The 27,977-nt window shown below is 33.0% G+C and overlaps 1 protein-coding gene across 1 annotated transcript in view; it reads right to left on the reverse strand.

Annotated features, from left to right (window-relative positions):
• Window positions 1-27,977, reverse strand: part of ZNF804A (zinc finger protein 804A) — a 291,600-nt gene that overhangs the window by 40,712 nt on the left and 222,911 nt on the right. Inside the window, exon 2 of the mRNA XM_069469928.1 lies at window positions 15,954-16,097. Coding sequence (XP_069326029.1) covers window positions 15,954-16,097 — 144 coding nt within the window. The remainder of the gene's footprint in view (window positions 1-15,953; window positions 16,098-27,977) is intronic.

Consider the following 27,977-nt stretch of genomic DNA (forward strand, 5'->3'; position numbering starts at 1 on the left):
CCTATCTTAGAAAAATACAAGCAGTTGTCCTGGACTGAGTACATAGGCAGTATTTTCCAAATTGGCACAAAAACATTGAAGTAAAATTTGAACAAACGTGAAAATGGGGGGAGTATTTCATCATATCATACCAAAGTTTACTACATAGTTTTCCTATGAAGAATATTATCTTTGGATTAAAATATTTATTTTGACAGATTGTTAAATGTAATCTATTTATATGTATTACTGATGCCTATTAGGTACAATATATTTAGTTAGGCATGCAATTGAGCAAGAAGCAACATTAAATAACCGTGACAAATGGTTTTCCCACCAACACACACACACATCCTGAGTATACAGTGATATACATATACATCTATAATGGCAAAAATATATGCCTGTTAATCAACATAGTATCAATACACCATATCTTTAACATAAAAATAAGAAATTTTTTCAAATTATATTTCTATTTCAGTAATTAGATTTCACAGGAAATTATTCATGCCATATTGAAAAAAAGATTTCTTTTAACTATAATATAAATAAAATTGCTAAAGAAGTTTTGAAATGTATGACCATTTGAAAATGACTTTCTATGAAATTAGTATGTCAGATCTCAATTAGATTGCCCCATAGTTCATATAATTTCTGCATTTCATGTTCATTTTCAGGTTCTTAAAGCAAGGTTGAAAATTGAGAGTCTAAAGTAAGTGTCAGAACACTAGAATTTAAAATATTGAAAGAAATTCCAAATTGTCAAATCTAACAATAGAAAATTATTTTGCAAAAAAAAAGTACTTGATGGGATATTATGAATCCATTAAAATTATTATTATGCAAATTTTATAAAAGTGAAAAGAAATGCTGTTGGCAATGTTGGTGAATTATGTAGAGTATAAAATTATATCTATCTAAAATTACACACAGGTATGAAGAATGAGAAAAAAAGTTTTGTTATTAGGGTAAAAGAAACGAGTAGTTTTTACACATACACACACATTACACATTTTTATTTTATTTTGTTTTAAAATAAAAAGTGAAAAGAAATAGCAAGTCGTGAAATGTAAGCAGCTTTAAAAATTTAGTCTTTGAACAAAAAAATGTTTATAAGAAGGTGGGAGCGGGGAGGAGAGGATGGGTATATTCACGCCTAATGGGTGCAGTGCGCACCGTCTGGGGGATGGACACACTTGAAGCTCTGACTTGGGCGGGGCAAAGGCGGTATATGTAACCTAAACATTTGTACCCCTGTAATATGCTGAAATAAAAAAATAAATAAAATTTATTTATAATTTTATAATAAAAATTAAAAAAAGAAGTATATAAGAGCAATTAGATTAACCAAGAAGAGCTGGAAATAAGTGTTCTTTTTATATCCTATCCTTTTTGCCATTTAAAACATTTTTATATTCCTCCAATAAAGAAAACAAATAAACAATAATAACAAAATCCCTGAGTTTCCAGTGCCTGAAACTTTTGTCCCTTTTTGTAAGCAGCTATTAGAAGTATTAGAAGAAGTTCTGGACTCCATGATTCTAACACAGTGATTTTTAAACTTTAAATCACTGCAGTACAGATTCAAGTTGAATTCTTCAAATTTTGTATACATCATTTTATGATGAGGCGCTTATGCTCAGAATACACAGTAACAGAGAAATCAGAGAACCGGGCTAAGCAAGGGGTCTGAAAGGACAGGTTGCTTTCGTGGAGACAGGAGCGCAGCAGATCATACCCTGAAAAGGGGTTCTGTATATGCTTTTCAATAAGCCATTTAATAGATTTCTTATATATTTGATTTTCAACAACTAGGCAGAGGATGAAAATGAGAGAGAGGTTAGACATGGGGTGGGGATTAGGGAAAATTCATAAATAACTTCATTTGAAATCCTGTTTTACTCCTTAGAGCAATTACTTTTATGTACTAATTATCATAATTTAATGCTAAGTAATGGCATTTGAATATATTCCAAGGTACATTCTATGCAGACTGATCTATACATAGCAAAATTCAAAATTTTTCTTAGACTAATATATATATGTGTGAGTGTATATACAGGGATAGATATGTTCTTTTTCTCTTAAAAACACACAGGGCTAATCATTGAGTATTTTAACACTTTCTATTTTCCAATCTTCTTCTTTTGAATTTCAATACTATCTAATCTGCTTGAAACTAGCACTTTTCCATAAAGATAACATTCTATTCTTAGTGCTTGAGAATGATTGTTTTCCCAACACCTTTTTCTGTGCTACCTGTCTCACCAAGGCGTTGTCTTGTTTTCTCTGGGTATAAACAGTAGTGGTCCAAACCTTTCTCCTAGTGTGTATAAAATGATGCAGGAGAATTTTTTAATTCCCTGGTGGTTTTTCTGATAGCAGCTGCATGCCCCCCAGTAACAAAGGAAACAATACATAAATTGTAATCCTTAAATAATAAGCAGCAAATGATACAATATTTTAAGGCAATGGTTCTCAAACCTTAGCATGCATCAGAATTACCTGGAGAGTGTATTAAAACACAGATTGTTGGCCCCCAGAAATTCTCAGCATTTCTGATTGAGGAAGTCTACAGTAGGGCCTGCATATTTGCCTTTCTGACAAATTTACAGGTATAGTGAATTCAGTATCACTGGCTTTGAGACCATAAATTGAGAACCACTGTTTAAAAGTCTACACAAAAACAGTTAAAAGAAAATTTTGACATGTTTTGTCATCAAATTATGTTAGGGACTATGAGAAGAAATGAAAGTAAGATAATCCAGTGAATCAGAATTAATTTAAAGGATATATAAAAACTTGAAATATAACTTCTAGGACTTTTTGTCCAGTTGGGCAGTATGAACTGCTACTGTTCTGAAAAAACTACAGAAAGCACTAAGAGAAAAAGAGAACTCAATTTACCCAGTTACTATCAATCCCTTCCACCCCTTATAATAGACCTACTCATTTCATTACGTGGCACTACCATCTACTTAGCTATTCTACGCTAGAAATCTGGGCATTAAATTGTCATTTTATTTCCTTGTCTTTAATCCTCAATCCATTTAAAGTCTGTTGCTTCCATCCAGAAAGTATTTCTCATGGCTATTCACATATCTTCATCTCCACTGCTACCACAGTGACCCAAGCCACTTTTGTGTGTCTTCTACTCTCAACTTTATCCATCAGCTGCCGTACATTTCATTTTACAAAGAAGCCATAATTCTTTCACTCATTCTTTAATGTATTTCCAGCTGGGTGCAGTGGCTCAAGCCTGGAATCCTAGTACTCTGGGAGGCCGAGGTGGGTGGATTGCTTGAGGTCAGGAGTTTGAGGTTGCTGTGAGCTAGACTGATGCCAAGGCACTCTACTCAGGGCAACAGAGTGAGACTCTGTCTCACACACACACACACAAAAAAAGGAAGTAATGTATTTCCTTGATAAATGCTTATTAAACACCATCATGAGCTAGATATGGAATTAAGTGTTAGAATAAAATGATAAGCAAAATTACTAGAACCTTACCTTATGGAATACAAAAGAGTGACTACTATGTGCAATGCAAGGTCATTTGAAAGTTATTAAGATTATTTTACACAACTATGAATAATCCATATTATTTTTAGCCCATTTTTTGCCTTTCTTAGAATAAACATTTCTATTACAGTCACCTTGATGTCTATATAACAACATTATAATAGTTGTACATGGTGCTATGGTTTGGCTGTTTCTTCCCTCTAAAACTGATGTTGAAATTGAATTACCATCGTAACAGTATTAAGAGATGGAACCTTTAAGAGATGACAAGGCCATGAGGGCTCTGTGCTCAGGGGTGGGATTGGTGCCATCATAAAAGGGTGATTTCAGCCCCCTTTTGTTCTGTCTTGCCCTTCTGCCTTCCACCATGGGATATTGTTGCAAGAAGACCCTCACCAGATACTGACCCCTCGATCCTGGACTTCCCAGCTTCTAGTATTGTGAGTCAGTAAGTTTCTATTCATTATACTGTCTCAAGTATTCTGTTACAACAGCAGAAAACATACTAACACACATGGCATAGAAAAATTATCTGTCCATAGAATAATGATTACTGTGACACAACAGTATTTCAGCACCTGAAGAACTGATGATACCAGGTTACATAATAGCTTGTGTTTGCCAATTTTATAGATTCTCTAAAGTCCAGATTTTTTAAGGAAATGATGTCTTGACTATAGTAGCTTGAAAAAGCATAGATGAGCCAAACATGCAGTAATAACAAAAGACATTTATTTCAAGAAAGGAAATGTTTATTAGAAACGAGGTTAACACCTTCACTATGTTCTGCTATTAGAGGGTGTGGCCATAATAAAGAAGTCAATTTTATATAACTTCAGTGAGTTAAACATTGTCATAGTTTTCCCTTGTAAAAGCTGCTCATAGATATACTAATCATTTATAGCACTTCCAACCTCAAATTACCAAATTGCAAATTGGAAATATATTGCAAATATATAAATATTTGCATTCCTGGATAAAGGAAGACTACAGATGAATTGTAGTATATATACACACACATTATATATGGTATATATTTTTAAATATAGTGCGTATATATATATTTATATATATAATTTTATATATTATATATACCATATATAAATAGATAATTTACTAATGACAAATATTTTGAAATAACTGCTAAGTACCTTTAATTTCCTATTTATTCTCCTTACTCCTGCCAAACATTGTTAGTTTTTAGGAGTATGGGAGGCCAGGAGAGGGTTTGCAAGCCCTTTTGGCAGCCAAGATCCCTACATTCTCCATATAGGGTATCTGATTTTCCTAGTTAGGTGTCAGATTGCTGCCTTCATTTCTGAGATTAGCATCTGGGGTAACCCATTGTATTTTCTTTTTTTTCTTTTTAGTTTTGATGGAAGACTCAGAAGCCCTCCTCTAGTGACTTAAATTCAGCTCCATGTCAGTTCTCGCTGGCAAGATAGACATCTCTGAGTCTAGTCATATCCTCCATCCTGCTCATTGGCCCAGGTAATGTGCCTGTATCTCTTCTCTATCCATGGCAGAGTCCCCATTTCTCCAGTGAATTGCTTTCTGAGTCCATTCAGGAGGTCAAAGGGGAAATTCTTGGCAATGTTGATGGCAAATTTTAACACAGCATACTGAGTAGGTCAACCAGCAAAGCTTGTTTAAACACATTCTGCTGCCAAATTTAGTTTGATACTAGCTGAGTTTCAAATTGGTATGGAGCATGCAGCCCCAAAGGCATTCTCTTTCCAGAGTCTGTACTTCCTCCATGACTTTATAATATATCTCCCTATCCCTAAGTAATTGCCTGGAGAGGAGAAATAATAATACACTTGCCTAACTGCTTCTCTCCGTTCTCTTTGCTTCTCTCTCCATCTTCTTTAAATTTTTTTTAACAATTGTTCTTAACCAAGAAGACAAGTACTTTTGCTATTTCTCTGTATCATAGAAGGATGCAAATGTGTTATCAGATGGCAACTTAAACAGTGACCTCATGACCCTTGGCATCTCCACTCTTCTCTCCAACATTGGTCTTATGTTATAATCAACCAGAAAGCTTCAAACACAGAACATGTATCATGGAGATATACCAGACTCTGGGATTACTGTTTTTTAAACCTTCTCTGGTGTTTCTAACATTCAACTAGAATGAATGTTTCCTTGTTCTATACCATGTCCACCTCCTACCACAAAGAGCAGAAATCCTGACATGATAGTTTCATAGATGCCAGGAGAATCTTGAAATATATTATGAGATAATCCTTTGAGTAGATAATTTAAAGTTTGGTTATTGATGAGATTAGAAGATAAAAATTTTTATTTTCAGGATGTACTGCTCCCAAATCCCCACATTATGTTAATCTTAGATTTTACATATTTTTATCCTGGATGAATTTTCTTCTTAAAAATTAGATTTTACCAAAAATAATTCCCAGAAGGTCTTCAATTTTTAGAAATACAATAAAGATAAATAAATCTATATAGAATAAAGTATATAATAAATCTAGAAACTATTTCCAAAAAATGATATATTCTCAGAAAGTGTATTTGTTAAATGATGATCATTAACAAAGTATAATCAAAACAAAGTAGTAAAATAAAGGCATACAATTTAATTGATACTACCAACCAAGTTATCATGTAAACTACAGAAGAATATACTTCCAAGAGATAATATATAGTTATTAAAAATAAATATACATCACTTTGACTCTAAATGGTTTCCTTATATTAATAGATTTTTCTTTTTAACATAAGTGAAAGTTTTAGCAGTAACAAACACAGGAGTGAAACTTTTTCTGTTGGATTACAGTGCTTAATGGACACTCATAAAATAAAATCTCTAAAATTAGGTGTATTTCTCTTGTAATATTTTTGGTTTTCTTTACTTTTGGGGGCATAATTACATTTAGGTAGCATGGCATAAATTTTGCTTTCAATTTTAGTTTTTTCTCCTGACCCTTAACACTGGCTGGCTCAATAGACAGCCATCAGCCTGACCGGCCATGGAAGAAGGAAGGGAAAGAAGGACATGTGGAGTTGACTGGAGGAAGGTTTACAAAACCCACATCAGTTTAGACAATAGATTTAATTCTTTTATCCAGAATCTGGCACATACTCAAGATAAAACTCACAATTTAATTCTATGCAAATCATGGCTTTGAATGGGAAATGTCAAAACCAGACAGTTTTATAATTAGCTAGACATATTTATGTGTTTTTCTTGGGGCAGTCACTTTTGGGATTTGAGACTCTGTAGTAGAAAATTGTATGTTCTTTCCTTGTTTTAAGAGACCAATCCTCAAAAAGGTTAAAATAACAACAAAGAGTACAATTAGGTTGAAGTACACAGCACAGAAAAATTCCCAGGGAAGGTATTTAAAGTGATCGTATCATGTATTGCCTTATTGGTATTTCCTGTTTTAAAAATAACTTTTAAGTACTTTTTTCCCACATGTGAATATTTACACCCAAATATCAAGAAGTAATTCCTTTCTCAAGTGTCAGATCACTTAATGGCAGTTTAAATTATTAGGAAATGCTCAGATTTGGGAATAAAGCTGTTCCATTTCTATAGCAATAGAAGTCTTTGCAGAAACAACACATTCCAATAACCTGGCCTGACCTTGACTTCCTCTGGGGCAGAACAAAACAGCATGCTGCAAAGCACTGAATGTTGACTTGCTGAAGTGAAGGTCCTTCAGTGCCTTTGGGAGGTATTTCAGCCACATTGAAGCCACTAAAGCAAAAATCAAGATGTTTTAGGGGCAGCAGCAATAAGGCAATCATTCCCTTTTCTATCTCTTCATAGCATCAGTATGACAAATCTCTTACAGTGAAAATAACTCTGAATTGCCCATAGGCGGCCAGGTGAGAGGACAGACACACTGTGGTTTTACTTTAAGGGCAGAGGAACAGGTGCAATGGTTCAGAGGAAAACTTTTTCTTTTTATCTGATGCTGAGATTCCTATCTTTTATTTTCTTATCTAAATGACTAAAATTCAGAATGACATAACTTTATTGGGAACTATTTTAATCATCTTGTTATATGAAAGAATACCTTAGAAAATGGGGAATTGAGAATTAAGTATATATTGATTATTTATGATGGACACACAGGCTTTAACTATGCATTATACTTGATGATTTCAAATTCTCCAAATTTAGATCCAGAAAGGTCAATAAAAGTCATTTAGTTCAAAATTTAGTTCAAACTCTCTATCTACAAATGCAGAAATGGAATCTTGAAAAGGGTGAGATAAAAAGCTACATCCATACCAGCAGTTAGTGATGGAGCCAGTGTGAGATACTCAAGTGCAAATGCATTTGCTACACATGTAAATGTATGTTTATACAGTTTTCTCAAAAAATTCATATAAATATGCTAAATATTTTTTGACTTTTAAAATTCTCCTTTGACATTCCATTAGTTTGGGTAAATATATAACTAGCATGAAAAATCAGGCTTAATAGGCCATGACTTTTACATTTCTATCTTTTTTAAAAGTGTCCAAAAATGTTGCTGCTTTTCAATAAACGTTCATATTGTGAACATATTATTTATTATTCCAATAAAGACACAATAATTAAACCAGGACAGTGGAATAAAGTGAGACTGTCCCAGAATATTGGAATGTATGATTATTCATAAGATACTTTATTTCTTGTTTTTTAAAAAAATATTTCTTATGTTTTTAAAATAATAGATTTGTGTATGTGCACTTAATATAATGATTTACATTTAAACTGGCATTTATCTGAATAAAATTAAATTTTATGTGCATTAATAACATCCTGTGCTTCTCTGAGATTTTGAATAAAACATACTATAAAATATTAGTGTGCTAGTAACTTGTACACATTTTGCATTAATACTATGAGGCTGGTGTGGAGAAAGAGCAATAGAAAGGTGTGGCCACCTTTTGTATTTTTTCATGGAAAATTTTATTTTGATATTGATCAAAGTTTAACAAAATAAAATTTGAAACAAAATTATCCTGATAATTATTAAATAGGAGATACATATGTATTTTTTTAAATGGTGAAAAATTTTAATGGCACAGAGAAGAGTTAACAATAACCTCAATTATAATTCTCTATTTACTGTAGAGTTACTACTTTACTGAAATTAAGACACTTTTTACATCTATGATAGCATAGTTTTAGAGACTTTGACATCATATTATTTGTCTTAACATGATATTTTCTGGTTTAACAATTTACTAGGTAATATTTGATGTTTGCAGTAATGGAAAGCATTGTATGCTAAGTTGGAAAACTCTGATTCCACTAATCAGTTTAAGGATTAGAACATATTTAACATACTCATGTCTCCTTTGGTATCCCGTTATGCTCCTTCATGCCTTGAAGTAACCGCTATCATGAATCTTGTATTCATCATTTTCCATTTTCCAAAGAGAGATCAATCACATATGTTTATAACCTTAAAAATGACAGCATTAAATTTTGCTTTATTCTGACGACTGTAAAAAGTGTATAGTCTTTGCAGCTTTTTCTTCACTGTTCATATTTCTAAGAGTCTCTTATGTGATGTTTACTTGCAGTTTATTGGAATACAGAATAATTTTGCATTTTTGATTATATCACAAATTATTTACAAATTTTATTGTTTATAGATATTAGTATAAATATTAGGGATTTGTTGTGTTTTGGCATATTAATTTATAATTTATAAGATTGTTTTTCTTAGTTGCTAAATCAATTCATACTTTTAGAAATGATGTGTAAGATTTTCTATTGATCCATATCACCATTTGATATTATGAAACTCATTTTTTTTTCAATCTAGTTGGTATAAAACTATTGCTTACTTTTGACCAATTTTTAATACATTTATGAATGTTTAGTGTTTCCTTTTTTATAAATTCCCTCCAGTTTTCTACCAGGCTATTTGTATTTTTCTTACGTATTCACATTTTTAATTTTTCTTGCTTATGTAGGTTGAAAATATTTTTTCTCAATTTCCACCTTGCTTTTTTACTCTCTTTATTGAAACTTTCTTGGAATAAAATATCATATATGACAAATTGAATTTGTCCACCTTTCCCACAATTCTTTGCGCTTCTTTAAGATACACCTACAAACCCTGAAATCATAAAAATATTTTCCTAGATATGGTTCTATAATTTTTAAAGTTTAACTTGCATTTTAAATTCTTTAATTTTAAACTCTTAACTTCGTCTGTGGCTCTTTGTGTCATAGCTCTATCATCTGTTCCATTCATCAATTTGTGTATACCTGCACCAATAGAACACATCTTAACAATTTAGAATTTTGTATGATAATATTGGTATCTGGTAGGACAGATCTCTCCACTTTTATTTATTTATCCAAGACTGTATCCATTCTTACATATAAATTTTGGAATCAGCTTGTGCAGTTCATCACAAAAATGTGTTCAGGTTCTGATTAAAGGCTTGTTGAATCTGAGATCAGTTTGGGGGCAGATTTGTATTTCTATGATTGTATAAATTTTTTTATGTGTATCATATATATATTTATATATACATAAACATGTTTTGTCCTTCCATTTTATGCATTTTAAGAACAATTTTCTAACTTTTCTAATTCAGGCTTGTATGACATTTTTAGGTTAATCATTTAGTATCTAAGGTGTGTTTCTTCTTCTTATTGTTAATTATTTTTATTTTTGTTTTCTCAAAATTTGCTGAAAGTCTAGAAATGTAATATAATAACCAGACAACTTTCCAAACATTTATCAGACCATCACAGTATCTGTGAATAACATAATGATAGCTATGTTTCTGCATTCCAATCCCTATTTTGTTTTTGTTCATCTGTTTTTGCTATAGGATCTCAGTATATTGTTCAAAGGATAGTGGACATAATTGTCTTTCTCTAATATTAAAAAGGAATCCTTGTATAATATTTCATCACAAAGAATGGTGTTTCTAGATATATGAGTTAGTTTTTGTCATGTTAAGAAAGTTTTATTCCTGATTTTAAAGATTTTTTTAGTAAATAGCTATACAATTTTATGAAATAAATATCAATATCATGAAAAATATTTATACAAATTTTAATGAAAACATTTATTTTTTAATTTTTTTGTATCTTAGTTTTCCTTTAATTAAGTAGTGTGCTTCCTCAGTCTTTTAAAAAAGAAATTATAAGCAAGTCTTGATTAGTCCTTTGTTCTTGAATGATAATTTTCTATATTCAAATTCTAAGTTATCTGCTATTTTCTGTTTTGAAAACCATCTATTACTTCACTTGGATACATATAAAATTCTAGCTCTAGCTTTCCTTGTGATGCAGTATGAGTAATTTCTTAAGAAATTTCTTCCATTTTTCTACTTTATTATTCTTCATCTATGTCTATTCTCTTAGTTAACTAAAAGATTAAATTAACTAATCTTTTGATTTAAACAATGCCAGTTTGCTTTTATAAATGTTCTGTATGTTCATTATAAAGTTCATAACAGTCATTGTTGATAGTTCTTTACTTTTACTGTCATTCCATCTTTTATTTATTTAAACATTTCATACATGCTTATATAATGTATTCTATATTTAATAACTCCAATACTCAAGTAATTGGTTTTTCCTGTTGATTCTCACTCTTGATTAGTTTCCCCTTGGTGTATATGTGTTTGGGTTTTAAAACCTTGATTGTAAATTCCTGTTTTGTTGATATTATAATATTCAGTGGAAAATATATATTGAGGTTGCAGTTTTCCTGGAGTAAGTTGTATGTTTCAGTCAAGACCTAGAGGCAACTTTAATTTTAATCCAGGAGTCTTAGTCTGAGTTTGCCAACTGTTGTCCACGGTTCATTTTCCAGACAACAAAGCTCACAGTGGTATTTACTCTCCATTCAATTTCACATTTTGTAGGAGATTATTACTGCAGACCCAGGTTTTAGTCTCCTTAGCCTCCCATGGCAGTGAGGTGGCTCTTTGGAGATACCATCCTTTCTAAGAACTCAGCAATTTAATAAAAAAATTTTATTGTGGAAGATCTATTTGTTTTGTAGTAGAAGGATCCTTTGGAATATCTTGTGTGCTACCCTGATGAAAGTAAAAACTCTAAGGCATTTCTGAAAGCATTATTTGCTATTAATCATGTTCTCACATGGGAAAACAATGACGCAGAATGTAAATCCACAATATATCAAGATTAAATGGTTTTATGTATATGGAGAACTTTGTAGAATGAACATATTATGTATAAGTTATTGCTATTATCATTAGTAGCACTATTGTCATAAAGGACAAATATTTGTGAATGCAGAAAGAGTTCAAATAACTTATTCATCTCGTAACAGTTACCTTATCCTCATAAATAATATTGTCCTTATGAATAATTTCATCTATGTATAAATCTATAAATAAATAATTTTATTCTTTTGAAAGTCTTATCTACCTCAAAATGTGATATCACAAAATGAATTTTGACTCTAGCCTTTTAAAATTCATTTATGTGAGAAGCATTGACTGGGTGTCTAAATTGTGCAAGACATTGCACTACATGTTGTGAGGCATGAAGACACACAAGAAACAGTCCCTGCCCTTAAAGAATGACAATCCAATGGCTTTTGAGTTGCAAGTTTTAAAAAAACAAACCCTAAATTGTGAACTATTGTAATCACCATTGTACACCTGTGCTTCTTCCTGATTTTAATCCTCTGTTAGCAAGTTTTAGTGAGAAATGCTTGGGAGAGATTTTGAAGTTATGCAAAGAGAATGTGGATGAGAGAAAATAGATTTTCCTTTGAAGTTTAGATTTCAAAACAACACGTGTTCTGTCATAACGGGGTTGCAAAGATGCATGAGGCAAGTGAAACAGCTTGTAGGTCAAGATTACCTGCATTTGTTTTAGACTCTATTAGCCTACATGAAGCAAAAACAGATCTTCAGTAGGAAGCCTAAATAAAGGATGATCTCAAAGGCAAATTGTTAGTGTCCTAAACATTCTAAAAGATATTTTAGTAAGTAATAATAATAATAACTTATTAAATATGGAGCTTTTACTATTTTCCAACTACTCTGCAAAACATATTCATGTACATTTTCTCATTTAATCTCCCTAATAATAAGCAGTTGAGTTTACTGAGCCTTTGACTATTTAACCCAAGGCCACACAGCTAGTAAGTGGCAGGGCTGAGCCTAATTCTACTAGTAAATCCTTCCTCCTTTCTTTTTCATCCATTGTCCTTTAGAACTGCAGTCCCCAACGCCCAAGCCCGGCCTGTTAGGGACTGGGTCAGAGCTCTGCCACACCCTCCTCACAGCCCCCACTGCCCCCACCCCCACCGCCCCTGACCCCTGTGTGGAAAAATTGCCTTCCACCAGTCCCTGGTGCCAAAAAGTTTGGGGACTGCTGCTTTAAAATCATATCTCTGTAGGGAAGGAATGCATCAGATGTGTGGCCTCCTTGCCTTTTTCTAATACCATTCAAGAAGTGTCCTAATAGCATGTAGGTTTACCTACATTAAAGTTAAGTGCTAATAATATGGACTTATCGTTTACAGGTTGAATATCCCTCATTTGAAATGCTGGAGCCAGAAGTATTTCAGATTTTAGATTTTTGGGGTAGAATTTTGGAATATTTGCATTATACATACCCCATTGAGCATTCCAAACCCAAATATCTGAAATATGAAATGTTCCAGTGAGCATTTTCTTTAGGCATTATGTCAGCATTCAAAACGTTTAAGATTTTGGAGCATTTTGGATTTCAGGTTTCCATATCCAGGATATTCAACCTGTACTTGTTTCTTGTGAAAGTTTTTTTCTGTGGGAAACAAAAAAGATTGCTTTGATCCTTGGATAGATTAATATTTTATGAAGAGATTATTTTGGTTGCAATTAAACACTAAGCTAGGGTTTGGGTTTTATTTGTTTGTTTTGTTTTTAGAACATTTATCAGTAGCAAGCTGAAATATCTCTCAGAACTCAAGGACAGGATCTACAGATAAGTTGTAGGAAGGACTGCTTTTAGGAATCTGAAATCCATTATGAATCAAAATTGCTGTTTCCATACTTTCCTTCAATTGATGCATTGCTAACATGTATCTCATTCTCTTGTGCACTTGTTTTGTTCTTTCTTTATGCAAACCAATTTTCTCAGATTTTCAATAGACTTCACCACTGAACAAGATATACATTTTCAAGTGCTAGGTCCAGGCATTATCAGGCAGTAGGCAGTTTTTGTTTTTTTATGGTGCCCTTAATTCACATTCTCAGGAGAGAAAAATCTAAATTGTCTACCTCCAATCTGTGTCCCACTTTTATTTCACTCAAAGTGCTTAATGTGTTGGAGTCATGTGGTAGAGGCATATATTGTTATCATTGGAGTGAAGTCTTTGCTCAGAAAAGGGAAACCATTCTCTAGGAAGACACCTTCAAGAATGTGCTACTATCCTGTGGGAAGGGTATATAATGATTATATAGGCTTTAAATATTTTCAGCTACTGTAACATCATCTCATGTTGAATTAATCATTTAGAACTGTACTATCTACTCAAGTTCATGGGCATTTTGATCCATCTTTAGAGGGTTTGATGTCCCTGAGCATTGTCAAAGGTGAGCCTCTGGACCTTCAAAATTATAAGCCAGATCCAGCCTGAATTCCCTTTGGCTTCTCTGTGTAGAATATATAGTATCCTAAGTTCACCGAGAAAAAAGAACTGAAAAGGGTATTGGGGTAACCTATGTGAGTTTGATCTTCAGGATAATCTTAGGATTGAATGAAGTATTTTTAGACAAAAGATAATAATAACTAGTAAGATATTCTTAAAACACACACACACACACTCACACACACTTCTAAATATCTATTTTACACCATGAAACATGTTGTGCTTTTAGATATCCAGGAAAAACCAGAGAAAAAACTTTTTTAGATTTACCACTTCTGAAAGAGCATCCCAGAATTATTTCATAAAATGAATGCCAGTAACTATATAGCAAAATCAATACTATTTACTAATGGGTTTTAATGTTCAAATCAAGCAATGATATAATTTATGTGCATGTGTTTTTTTGTAATAAGCGAATATTTCCATAAAAGCCTTTCTTTTAACCACTATGCCAGTGGATCCAGTGCCAGGAAAAAGAAAAGAGCAAGGTTAGATTCAGTTAAGTATGCATTAATTAGTGACATATGTAATTGAAGGCTAATTCCTTCCCTACATCTGCCTCCTCAAGAACATTTTAGTTGGTATGAAAGATTGGAGAGATTGAGAGCAAAAGAAAATACACGAATGATTCATAAGCATTTAACATCATCATTTCCCCTACTGTTTCTTATTTATGCTAAATAACTCTGATATTAACAGAAAGTTAGTACAGGTTCAACTGTTTAAAACTGTACCTTTACTGATACCAAAATGAGTGCTATGGATGGTATTTGTGATGACTAAAATAGAAAATATTTATTTTTTTTTATTTTATTTTATTTTTTTTTTGAGACAGAGTCTCACTTTGTTGCCCGGGCTAGAGTGAGTGCCATGGCGTCAGCCTAGCTCACAGCAACCTCAAACTCCTGGGCTCAAGCGATCCTACTGCCTCAGCCTCCCGAGTAGCTGGGACTACAGGCATGCGCCACCATGCCCGGCTAATTTTTTCTATATATATTTTAGTTGTCCATATAATTTCTTTCTATTTTAGTAGAGATGGGGTCTCGCTCTTGCTCAGGCTGGTCTCGAACTCCTGACCTTGAGCGATCCACCCGCCTCGGCCTCCCAGAGTGCTAGGATTACAGGCGTGAGCCACCACGCCCGGCCTAAAATAGAAAATATTTATAAATTAATGCTAAAACTGCTATATTACATGAGGTTAGCTAAACAATAAATGAAGTCGCATTGGTAAATATAAGGCATATGAGAAAATGGACTCTGTATTAACTTCTCCTAACATCATCACTATTCTAAACTCAACTTTACAAAGAGTGTTAAAAAAATCAATCTTGTATTTACAATTGATTGTAAAATGAATATAATATTAAAATAAACTAAATCATACTTATATTAAGTATTTAATCAATAATCTTGGACTATTTTTAACACATCACATCTTTTTTTTTTCATGGTAGCCTAAATCTAAAATGCTTTCTACTTAAAAAAAACTATGTATAAAATTTATTTATATTTGATAAATATACTGTTGATTAAAATATTTAAAACAATACATTTGAGGACATTTAGAGAGGATCATCCCTTATAGAATATTGTTTTCAAAACATTGCCACTCACTGAAAGGCAAACGAATGGTGTTTCTTTATGTTGGTTATTTCTGTCAGACTTTGCTTTAGTGCTTTTTTAAAAAAATTTGATTTTGCTATGTCATTAAATTATCACACTAGAAGAACACCCTTAAAAATTGTATATAAAAAATTAAATAAAAATATATTTGTACATTCCACAATATTCAAATTATTATACAAGTAGCCAGATTTTTTTCACATCTTTTCTTACCTGCTTGTGAGCATGATCATAAGAATTAATATGATTGTCAAACTCCTGATGCTTATAGTACTGCTTGTCACAGAGCTCACAGTAGAAATTGGCCTTCAGGTCTTCCAGAGCTTTTGCTATGGTATTTTCCTTCTCAGCATAGTCCTAAAAAATAAAATTTCAAGGAAGGATGCAATTAGCTCTCCTGATTGTTCTGACAATTGTTAACTTTAGCATAATAATTAAAGTTAGAAACAGAATAGAACAAAGAAAATAAAGCAAACACTAGCAAACTAAATTAGAAGAACTTATGAATTAAAAAAATAAAAGATTAACAAACTAAACCAAAATAAATAATAGAAAGAACAGCAGCAATATAGAAGAGAAAAGCAAACTATAAAAAGAAATAGAAGTCCTTGATTAAACAAGTTTCTATGCATTGTTAGCATTAAAATAATGAAAATCATATAGCCGTGTTGATTTAACTGTAGATTTCTGGCAACGGCTTAGTGAACATAAAACTTTCCTATTTTAAACATCAAAAATATGTTCTGTTTGAGGAGGTCTATGTTGTTTCATAAATATTCAAGTTTGGCCTTTTATTGTTTCCTTAAACATTTATATAGTAACTTATTCAGCCCAACTATATTTCATTTGACTAATGTTTTCATCTTGACCCACATCAGTTTAGGTTGAACTTTAAAATATCCTCTAGTGCTTGGAAAACAAGACGTATTTTTGCCAGTTAATTAAGTTATTTACCTAAACTGAAAAGAAATAAACTGTATAAGCAGGTTGCTTTCATCAAGTGCACAATAAAGATGGCCATAGGACCAAACCCCTGAAAGATAAAAAATATAGTCATTCATCATTAGCTTTTGTTTACGAAGCATGAAATAGCAAAATGTTTGACTATGGCTTTTAGGTTTTCTTAAATCCAAATGTACTTTCTATTTCATGCTTTCTCAAATGTTAACGTTGCCAGACAGGAATAAAATTTACATGTAGAAACATTGATTCCTTCACTTAAGTGCTGATATGAAGACCTAAACTTCAATCCATTGATTCTTTCACTGAAGTGCTGATTTGAAGACCTAAACTCCAATCCTCTCACTAGAATATATTATATTTTAAAAATCCAGATTCTCTTATACTCATCTCCTTTAAAATTCAAAATAACTACATATTCAGGACTGTTACATGCTACTATAAGGCACTCACCTTAGGCACTGGGATTTCGGGATAAAATAATGTAATCCTCTCTATGGCAATGGCATTTGTCCTCCCTAAATACACAGACCAGTAAGGACTCATAGTTTGAATGTTTAAATTGCTTAAATTTAAGCGTGGTTTACTGGCAAATTAATGACTGACTATTAATTTATTTTATTGTACTGTGTATTTCTACCCATATCACATATAATAAAGTTCACCATGATATGGGATGTGTAACTTGTGGTAATCAATAAATATATTTTTTTAATTTTTTTGAGATAGGATCTCACTCTGTAACCCCGGCTAGAGTGCATCATAGATCACTGCAGCCTCAAACTCCTGGGCTCAAGCAACTCTCCTATCTCAGCCTCTCAAGTGGCTGGAACTACAGGTGCAAGCCACCATACCCGATTAATTTTTCTATTTTTTGTAAAGACAGGGTCTTGCCCTTGCTCAGACCGGTCTTGGACTCCTGGCCTCAAGCAATCCTTCTGCTTTGATCTCCCAAAGTGCTAGGATTATAGGCATGAACCACCCTGCCTGGTCACATTTCTTATAGTCTATAAATACATAGCCAAGTTTCTCACTTGAATGACAGTGATCCTTTGTTATGTTTTATTAGTTTTGTCAACTGCACAGCAAAAGGTGATAAATTGCCAAGTAATTTAAATTGTTTATGTATATTTCCATCAATTTCAATAGTTAATGTAGTATTTCTTAGCAGATTTGTGAACTATTCCCAATTATTCTATTTGATTGCTTTCAATATGTTAAAAAAGTTTAGTTTAAAATGATGAAAATGAGTAATATAGATCTAAACTGAATTTTTACTAAAATCTTCAAAACAATACTCTGTGGATTAGCCAACTTAAATGAAACATAAATTAAGTAATGTGATTCCATGGTTAAAATGTGTGAAGCAGAGATAACATTCCAATCAATATAGGAGTTATAATATAATGGCAATCATTTTTAGTTCAAAGCTAAATTAGCTCTAGAATGATCTTAAACTAACAGACATTTCTTGGTAAACTAGTTGATTCTCTCCATCAATTATAATTACAGTAAGGCTGTTTCCTGTCTCCAGACTTTTGATTATTTCTTATTATGGTATAAGATTTTATTTTCCTAAGATTTAGATTTCTCCAGAGAAGCAATAATTGTTTCCTGTTTATTCTGTCTACAAAAATGGGAAAATTTTCAGTGAAATAAACTGAGATTCTTAGGTGAATTACATTCTTCAAAAATATCAGCTTCAGCCTAGATTTGAAAAGAAAAACAGTAACTTAAAAATAATAATAGCTAATATTAATTTGGTTTCTATTGAGGGTCAGGCACTGATTAAGAATTTGGATGTATAAACTTATTTAATCTTGATTTAAATGGTAGAGATGTGTATTGTCTGCATTTCCTCACTTTACAGTTGAGAATACCAAAGCATAGGAAAGTTAAGTAACTAGCTCCAGGATATAAAGAACAAATGTGCAACCCATATTTGAATCCAAATAATCTGTTCCATAGTATTTAATTATTTTAAAACTTTTAAGTAAATGAAAGAAGGAAAAGAATATAATAATCCCCATTTACCCACCACTCAGCTTCAACAAATTCCAACTCAGGGCCAATCTTTTTTCATCTTATCCTATTTCATCTTATACCTTTTCTTGTGACCCAGATAATTTTTAAGGACTTTCCTAACTTCATAAATCTTTCCATATGTATTGTCATATCATTTTATCTATAAGTCTTTCAATATCTATCTCTAAATTAGAAGGACTTTAGTAAATATAATCACAAAACCATTATCAGACCTAAACAAACAAAAACAATAGAGAAATCACAATCATTGTTTACTGTCTCTAAATATCCAGTCAGTATGTTCCAGTTTTCTAGTATTTTAAAATAGGTTGTTCAAAACAGGATACAGTTATGGCCCAGACCACCATCTGGTAACTTTCTTAGTCTCTTTTATTCTATAAGCTCCCATCCGTATTGCAGATATTTCCATCAGTCTGCCTTTGCATAGCCATGTTCCGTGTTATTCTCCAAGGACCCAAGAACCAGACCCATTATCATAGACCTAGCCTCCAGTCCATTACCTAGCCTCTGGGCAATCATTAGCAGACAGATTCTACAGGCTGGTCCCCATAATCCCAGGCTCCAAAGGACCCAGGGTTCAGGCCTGCTTCATCAGACCCAGGGTCCAGGCCCACTCCAGTAGGCACCAGTGCCAGGCCAGACACTGTAGCCTTAGGCTCCAAGACCCCCCCCCCCATAGATTCAGGCTCTAGCTGACTCCTATAAATCCAGGACCCTGCAAACTCAGGCTCTAGGCTTATCCCAATGGAACCAGGTACAAAACCTATCCCAGCAATAAGCTATCCCCTGAAGATGCACGCTCAAGGCATACTCCAGTGTTGGGTCAGCCCCTGTGGACTTAGGCTTCAGGTTAGCCCCTGTGGATATAGGTACCAGGCCTGCTCACCTGCTGACCTAGGCACCAGGCCAACTTTCCTGAAGACTCCATCAGCAAGCCAACTCTTGGACCACACCAGGTGGCCTTCTCAGACTATCTGGACAGGCTAATTGTGAAGGGATTTCCCAGACAAAACCAGCCTGCAAAACTGGAATAAGCCCCTAATTCCTCAAATGCACAGACAGCAATGTAAGGCAACAAGAAAAATAAAAAAAAACAAGGAGGAAGGCCAAAGATCTTCTATCAGTTTCAATCCAAAAAAGACTTCTTCAAGATATATTATAATCAAATTATCAAAAATCAAAGGCAAAGAGAAGATACAGAAAACAGCAATAAAAAAGAAACAAATAACATATTGGGGTGTTCAAATGAGACTAGCAGTAGATTTTTCAGCAAAAAGCTTATAGGCCAGGAGAGAGTCGGATGAATTACTCAGCGTTAAGGGTGGGAGGGGGGGAAAGAAACAAATCCCTGCCAACCAAGAATATTGTACCCAGCAACATTCCTTTAGAAAGGAAGGAAAGATAAAGAATTTTCCATATGAACAAAATCTGACAGAATATCTCACTAATAGACCTGTCTTACAAGAAATGATAAAGGGAGTTCCTCAAGCTGAAAGAAAAGGATGTTAATTAGTAACATGAAACATGCAAAAGTGTAAAACTCCCTAATAAAAGGAAGTATTGTGAAAGTCAATACAAATTTAGAATGATCTAATACTGTAATGTTGATATATAAATCACATATCTTTAATATGAAGATTAAAAGATGAAAATGTTAAAAATAACAAAAATTGGTTGAGGAATACACAATATAAAAAGATGTAAATTGAGAAATAAAAATTTTTAAATGTGGAAGAGTGTGGAGCATAGCATTTTTTATGCAATAAAATTTCAGTTGTTATTATCTTAAAATAGACTGTTATAACTATAAGATGATTTTGTAAGCCTCATAATAACCACAAGGCAAAAGTCTATAGATATATAAAATGTAAAAAGTTAAAAATCAAAGCATACTACTAGAGGGAATCACAATTAATCACAAAGGAAGGCAGCAAAAGAAGAGGAGAAAGAAAAGGATTTACAAAATAACTAGAAAACAATTAACAAGATGGCAGAAGTAAGTCCTTATCTAACAATAATTATCTGAATGCAAATGTATTAAATTCTCCTGTCAAACATATCAAGTGGCTAAATGGATAAAAAAAGACCGACTTATATGCTGCCTACAAGAGACTCACTTCACTTGTAAAGACACACATAGACTAAAAATAAAATAATGAAAAAATATAGTCCACACACATGGAAACCAAAAGAGCAGGAGTAGCTGACTTCTATCAAATAAAATAGATTTCAGACAAAAACTGTAAAAAGAGACAAAGAAAGTCAATACATAATGATAAAGGTGCCAATTCAACAAGAGGGTATAATAATTCTAAATATATATAAACCCAACACTGGAATACCCAGATATATAAAGCCAATATTATATTAGATAAAATAGACTTTAAGTCAAAACTATAAAAAGGGAAAAATAAAGTTGTTATATAATGATAAAAGAAGGTATAACAATTATAAATGTATATGAACCCAACCTTGGAGCACCTAAATATATAAAGCTAATATTAATAGATCTGAAGGGAGTGATAGACTTTAATACAATAATAGAAGAGGACTTCAATACTTCACTCTTAGCAATGGCCAGGTCATGAAGATAGAAAATCAATAAGGAGGTATTGGATTTAAACTATTCTTCAGACCAAATGGATCTCTGTAATAGTCATATATAGAAGATTGTATCCAATAGCAGAAAAAAGAAAAACAAAATATTCTCAAATATCACAGAATGTTATTTTGAATAGATCATATGTGAAGCCACAAAGCAAGTTTTAAAAAATTTAAGAAAATTATATCAAGTAGTTTTATGTTCATGAATGTATAAAACTTGAAATCAATAATAGAAGGAATTTGGGGAAATTCACAATTAAATGGAAATTAAACATATTCCTGAACAAACAATAGGTCAATGAAGCAATTAAAAGGAAAATTTAAAATATCTTTAAAGAAATAAAAATGGAAACACAGCATAACAATACTTAAGGAGGGAAGTGAAAACAGTTCTAAGAAGGAACTTCCTAGCAATAAATGCATATGGTAAAAATGGAGGAAGATCTCAAATAATCAACCTAATGTTATATTCTCAAAGAAATAGAACAAGAAGAGTAAACTGAGTCCAGTGTTAGCAGAAGGAAGGAAATAATAAAGATTAGTGCAGAAATAAATGGTGATTAGAGAAGCAATATGAAAAATCAATGAAACTAGAACTTGTGTTCTGAATAGATAAACAAAATTAATAAACCTTTAGCTAGACTTACAAAGAAAAAAGAGAGAAGTCTCAAATAGATGAGTCAGAAGTGAAAGAAGAAACATTACAACTGATACCATAGAAATACAAAGGATAATAAGAGAGTACTATAAATAATTATATACCTTCAAATTGATTAATCTAGAGGAAATGGATAAATTCCTAAAAACACATAACCTAGCAAAACTAAATCATGAAACACAGGCTGAATGTTCCTTATCTAATATGCTTAGGACCAGAAGTGTTTCAGAATTTGAATTTTTTCAAATATTATAATATTTGTGTGTATATATAATTAGGTATCTTGGGGATGGGACCCAAAGTCTAAACATAAAATTTAATTATGTTTCATATATATTCTATATACATAGCATGAAGGCAATTTTATACAATATTTTTAATCATTTAGTGCTTGAAACAAAGTTTGTATACTTTATCAAAAAGCAAAGGTGTCACTATCTCAGACACCCATGTGGACAAACTGTCTGTGGTTATTTGGCCTCATTGTCATTCCTGAGTTTGAATTTATATTCTGCTAATAAGCAATCATTTCTTACACTTATTCCCACATAAGTAAATATGCCATACAATTGATACAGTAAAGAAAATAATGTGTTCAAGGTAACTAAGCAGCACAGTGGCATGAGCAGAATACTTATATTAGCTGTTAAATAACAGCAACAATAAACAACAGATTTTCCTATTGTTATTTCCACCTACAATGTGTTCTGATTAAAGGGTTACTATACACTGTACTTTATTTCTTTTAGGTGAGAAGAAACATAAGAAGCAGTTGAGAGACCAAGAAGTGTTTCCTCTAGAGATAAGAAGGGATACTGCTGGATTGTTTTTTTAAATGTTTCCTATAGAGTTATCTGCCTCATTAACAATGGTTTTGTCTTAGAAGTCTCTCTCTTTCACTTTATAAACTGATATAATTTCTTGTTCTGTTATAAGCGCAAGCTGCTCATGACCTTCAATAAGCCCATCACACATTTTCACCATGTCGTTGATAGGCACTTGCTTTGCAGTGCTAACATCGCCTTCATCATCACTATTATCATGATCAACTGGAGTCTCATTATTGATGTTAAAGCATCTTTAATAACCACTTCTTCTCGCTTACTGACAGGCTCTGAGGGAGTTATTTTTGTATGTTTCAGGAAGTCAGACATCATTTTTTTCTTATTCAATATATTAAATCCTTCAAAGTCACCACGTTGTTTATCATTATCATTGAACATAGCTCCAGGCCACAGGTTGGGCCAGACATGCACAACTGTGTTCCAAGTATTAGCAACAGCATATGCAGTATCCTTCATGCTAAACTCCTTTTGAAAAGCTTCCACATCCACATTTTTGTTCACTGCAACTAGTATGTTGTTCAAGAAAGTGCTTTTATATTCACCCTTCATTGATCTAAGTGTATTCTGATCACATGGCTGAATTAATGAAGTCACCTTTGGGGAGCAGTACATGGCATAAACATTATTTTTGATGAGGATTTTAGCTGGAGGATAAGCAAAATAGTTGTCAAGGAATAACAAAATCTTGCAGTTGTCACTTAGTCCAGCTTTACCACAGAAAGCATGAGCTCCTGGCACAAAATGTTTGTGAACTGAATCAGAAAAGATGTTCATGGTGATCCATGCCTTTTTATTAGCATACTAATGGACTGGTAAGAAATTCACTCCTTAGGAACAGGGAAGACACAAGCTTTTGGCTAGGGTAGCAAGTTTACTCTTATGCATGCCTGCTGCCTTAGCATATCCCAGAAAAGTTATTCTGTCCTTGCCATACTTAATTCCTGTAGAGGCTATCTTTTCAGCTGTAGTCAGTGTCTTTCTGGGGATATCACATCCAAACAATGTTGTTTCATCAGCATTATAGACTTTGTCTGGCATCATATTTTCATTAGAGATGACCATGGTAAACTCATTAATGAATTTTCTGCTGCTTTGTGTTCAGCAGATGCAATATCTTCACAAACTTTTGAAAATTTTAATTTCTGCAACCAGCCTGTTGAATATTCACATTTCTCTTCAATTTTTAGTTCATTGTGATAGATTTTTTTTCTTGTTTCATGATCAGCATACCATTAAATAGCGTGTGTTCACTATGATGCTGACAGAGTCACTCTTTCAATATACAATTGAAATCTTTGAAAACTAAACACCATTGTTTAGTTTCTCCAATGGCTTGCTACCTTTCTGTGCTATAGATATTTTGCTTCTTCTTTTTCTTGTCACTGTTAACCATAAGGGAATCTTTAGAACTTTTTGGCATTTTCAACAATATCTTTATACCACAGAACAGTGAATGAACGAAAAAACACAGTAAATAGTGTATGTCAATCTTGACCCTATGTAGGATATTGTAGGAACTTCTGTTGGCATATCTAGCCTGCCCATGTGCCATTTTATTATCCTTTGTGGAAATACTTGCCTGGGGAATCTAGGCATGTGTAGATAAGTAATATTGCAGCTGAGAGGGGCTAAAAGGGTCTGTTTTCCATTGGAGAAATTGAATACACTGTGGTGTAGTGCCTTTGTGTTTCCATTGTGACTCATCACCTGAGGTCTAGTATGGAAATTTCCACTTGTGGCATCATGTCAGTTCTCAACAATTTTCAGATTTTAGAAAATTTCAAATTTTAGATTTTTTTTTTAATTAGGGATACTCCATTTGTAATAGCACATCTGAAAAGACCAATAATGAGTAAGGTGATTGAATCCTTATTAATAAGGATTAAATAAAAAGTCTTCCCACAAAGAAAAGCCTAGGAGCTGATGGGTTCATTGCTAAATTCTACCAAACATTCCAGGAAGAACTAATATCAATTCTTCTCAAACTCTCCCAAAAAATTGAAGAAGAGGAAACACTTCCGATCTCCTTTTATGAGACCAGCATCACCCTGATACTAAAGCCAGACAAGGACATTGTAAGAAAAGAAAATTACAGGTCAATATCACTACAATATCTGTTTTTTGTTTAAAAATCTTCAATAGAAATATTAACAAACAAAATTCCATAGCAGATTAAACGATCATTTATCATGACCAATTGGGACTTTTCCCAGGGATGCAAGGATGGTTAAAATACATAAATCTATAAATGTGATACCCCATATTAACAGAATGAAGAACAAACACCATATGATCTTCTCAATAGGTGCAGAAAACACATTTTGTAAAACTCAATGTCTTTTCATGATAAAAGCTTTCAACAAATTAGGTATAGAAGGAATATAATGACACACTAAAGGCCATGTATGGCAAGCCCACAGCTAACATCATAGTCAATGGTGAAAAGTTCAAAGCTTTTCCTCTAATATCAGGAACAAGACAAGAATACTCACTCCTGCCACTTCTACTCAATGTATTAGAAGTCCCAGCCAGATCAGGTAGGCAAGAGAAAGAAATAAAAAGCATCCAAATAGAAAACGATGAACTTAAACTGCCCCTGTTTGCAGATGACATGATCTTATATATGGAAACCCCAAATACTCTAAGAAAAATCCATTAGAACTAATAACAAAATTCAGTAAATTTGCAGGATATAAAATCGACATATAAAAATCCCTAGTCACTTAACCCCAATGAGAATGGCCTTTATCAAAAAAACCCAAAACAACATATGTTGGCGTGGGTGTGGAGAGACAGGAACACTAATACACTGCTGGTGGGACTGCAAACTAGTGCAACACCTGTGGAAAGCATTATGGAGATATCTTAAACAGATTCAAGTAGACCTGCCATTTGACCCAGCAATCCCATTACTGGGCATATACCCAAAGGAAAAAAGGTCATTCTTTAACAAAGACACATGTACCCGAATGTTTATAGTAGCACAATTCACAATCGCAAAGATGTGGAAACAACCCGAATGCCCATCAATACATGATTGGATTAGTAAGCTGTGGTATATGTATACCATGGAATATTACTCAGCTATAAGGAATAATGAAGATACGACATCTCTATGGTTCTCCTGGAGAGAGTTGGAACCCATTATATTAAGTGAAGTATCCCAAGAATGGAAAAACAAGCATCACATGTACTCACCAGAAAATTGGTTTCCCTGATCATCACCTAAATACACATCTGGGAACGACACCAATTGGATGTCAGACTGAGGTGGGGAGTGGGGGAGGGGATGGGGGTATGCCTACACAATGAATGCATTGCACACCGTTTGGGGAATGGTAACACTTGAAGGTGCTGACTCGGGAAGGGGGGGTGGGGGGGGAGGGACATATACCTACATGATGGGTGCAACGCACACTACCTGGGGAATGGACACGCCTGGAGCTCTGACTTGGGGGGAAAGGCGGTACATGGATGGGCAACGTATGTAACCTGCAATTCTGTATCCCCCATAACAATAAGATGAAATAAAAAAAGAAATCCCTACTGTTTCCATACACTATAACAATAAAGTAATAATAAACTATCCAAAAAGAAATCAAGAAAGCAGTCCCATTTACAACAGGTACAAAAAAATACTGATGAATAAATTTAACCAAAGATATAAAAGACCTGTACACTGAAAACTATAAAACACTGATAAAAGTAATTGAAGAAGACACAAATAAATGAAATGATATCCTGTTCATGGATTGGAAGAATTAATATTGTTAAAATATCCATATTACCTAATGTCATCTACACAGTCAATGCTATCTTTATGAAAATTCCAATAGAATTTTTCACAGAAATAGAAAACAATCCTAAGTTTATATGAAATCACAAAAGACCCCAAATAGCCAAGCAATCTTGAATAAAAAGAAAAAAGCTAAAGGCATCACACTACTTAACATCATAATATATGACAAAACTATCTTAACCAAAACATTATGGTACTGGCGTAAAAACAAACATATAGACCAATGGAAAAGAATGGAGAGGGCAGAAATAAATCTACTCTTTTTTGGCCACTCATTTTTGGCAAAGGTGCCGAGAACACACAATGGAGAATGGATAGTCTCTTCAAAAAATGGTGTTGAGACAACTGGATATCCATATGCAGAATAATAAAATTAGACTGTTTTCTCATACCATCAACAAAAATCAACTCAAATTGGATTAAAGACTTAAATATAAGACTTGAAACTATAAAACTGCTAGCAGAAAATGTAGGGGAAAATCTCGGTGACATTAGTCTGGGTAATGATTTTTTTACCATGACCCCAAAAGAACAGGCAACAAAAGCTAAAATAAACAAATAGGATTACATCAAAGTTATAAAGCTTCTGCACATCCAAAGAAACAATAAAAAAAGGGAAAAGACAACCTACAGATTGGGGGAAAATAGGGTAGTATCACTTTATTCATGGTTTTCCTTTCTGTGGTTTCAGTTATTCATGGTGATATGATGTCTGAATACAAGTGAGTACAGTACAGTAAAATATGAGAGAGAGAGCAAAAGAGTACACATACACTCATATAACATTTTTTACAGTATATTACCACTACAATCCATAGTTTGAGGCATCCACCTGGGGTCATGGAACATAACCCCCATGGGTAAGGGAAGATTGCTATATTTGCAAACCATAAATCTGATAAGGGATTAATATCTAAAATATATAAGGAACTCAAATAACTCAATATAAGAAACAACTTGATATAAAAATGGGCAAAGGATCTGAATAGACGGTTTTTTAAAAAAAGACATAGAATTATGAAAACTATACGAACAGGTATATGAAAAAATACTCAACATAGCTAATCATCAGGGAAATGCAAATTAAGACCACAATGAGATATCACCTCATACTTGTTAGAATGGCTATATCAAAAATATAAAAGATAACGTGTTGACAAAGATGTGGAGAAAAGGGAACCCTTGTATATGTTTGGTGGGAATGTAAATTAGTACAGCCATTTTGGAAAATAATATGGAAGTTCCTCATAAAATTAAAAGTAGAACTACCATATGATCCAGCAATCCAACTACTGGCTATATATCTAAAGGAAATGAAATCAGTA

This window comes from Eulemur rufifrons, chromosome 1 (genome assembly GCF_041146395.1).
Source record: "Eulemur rufifrons isolate Redbay chromosome 1, OSU_ERuf_1, whole genome shotgun sequence".
NCBI classification, from domain to species: Eukaryota; Metazoa; Chordata; class Mammalia; order Primates; family Lemuridae; genus Eulemur; species Eulemur rufifrons.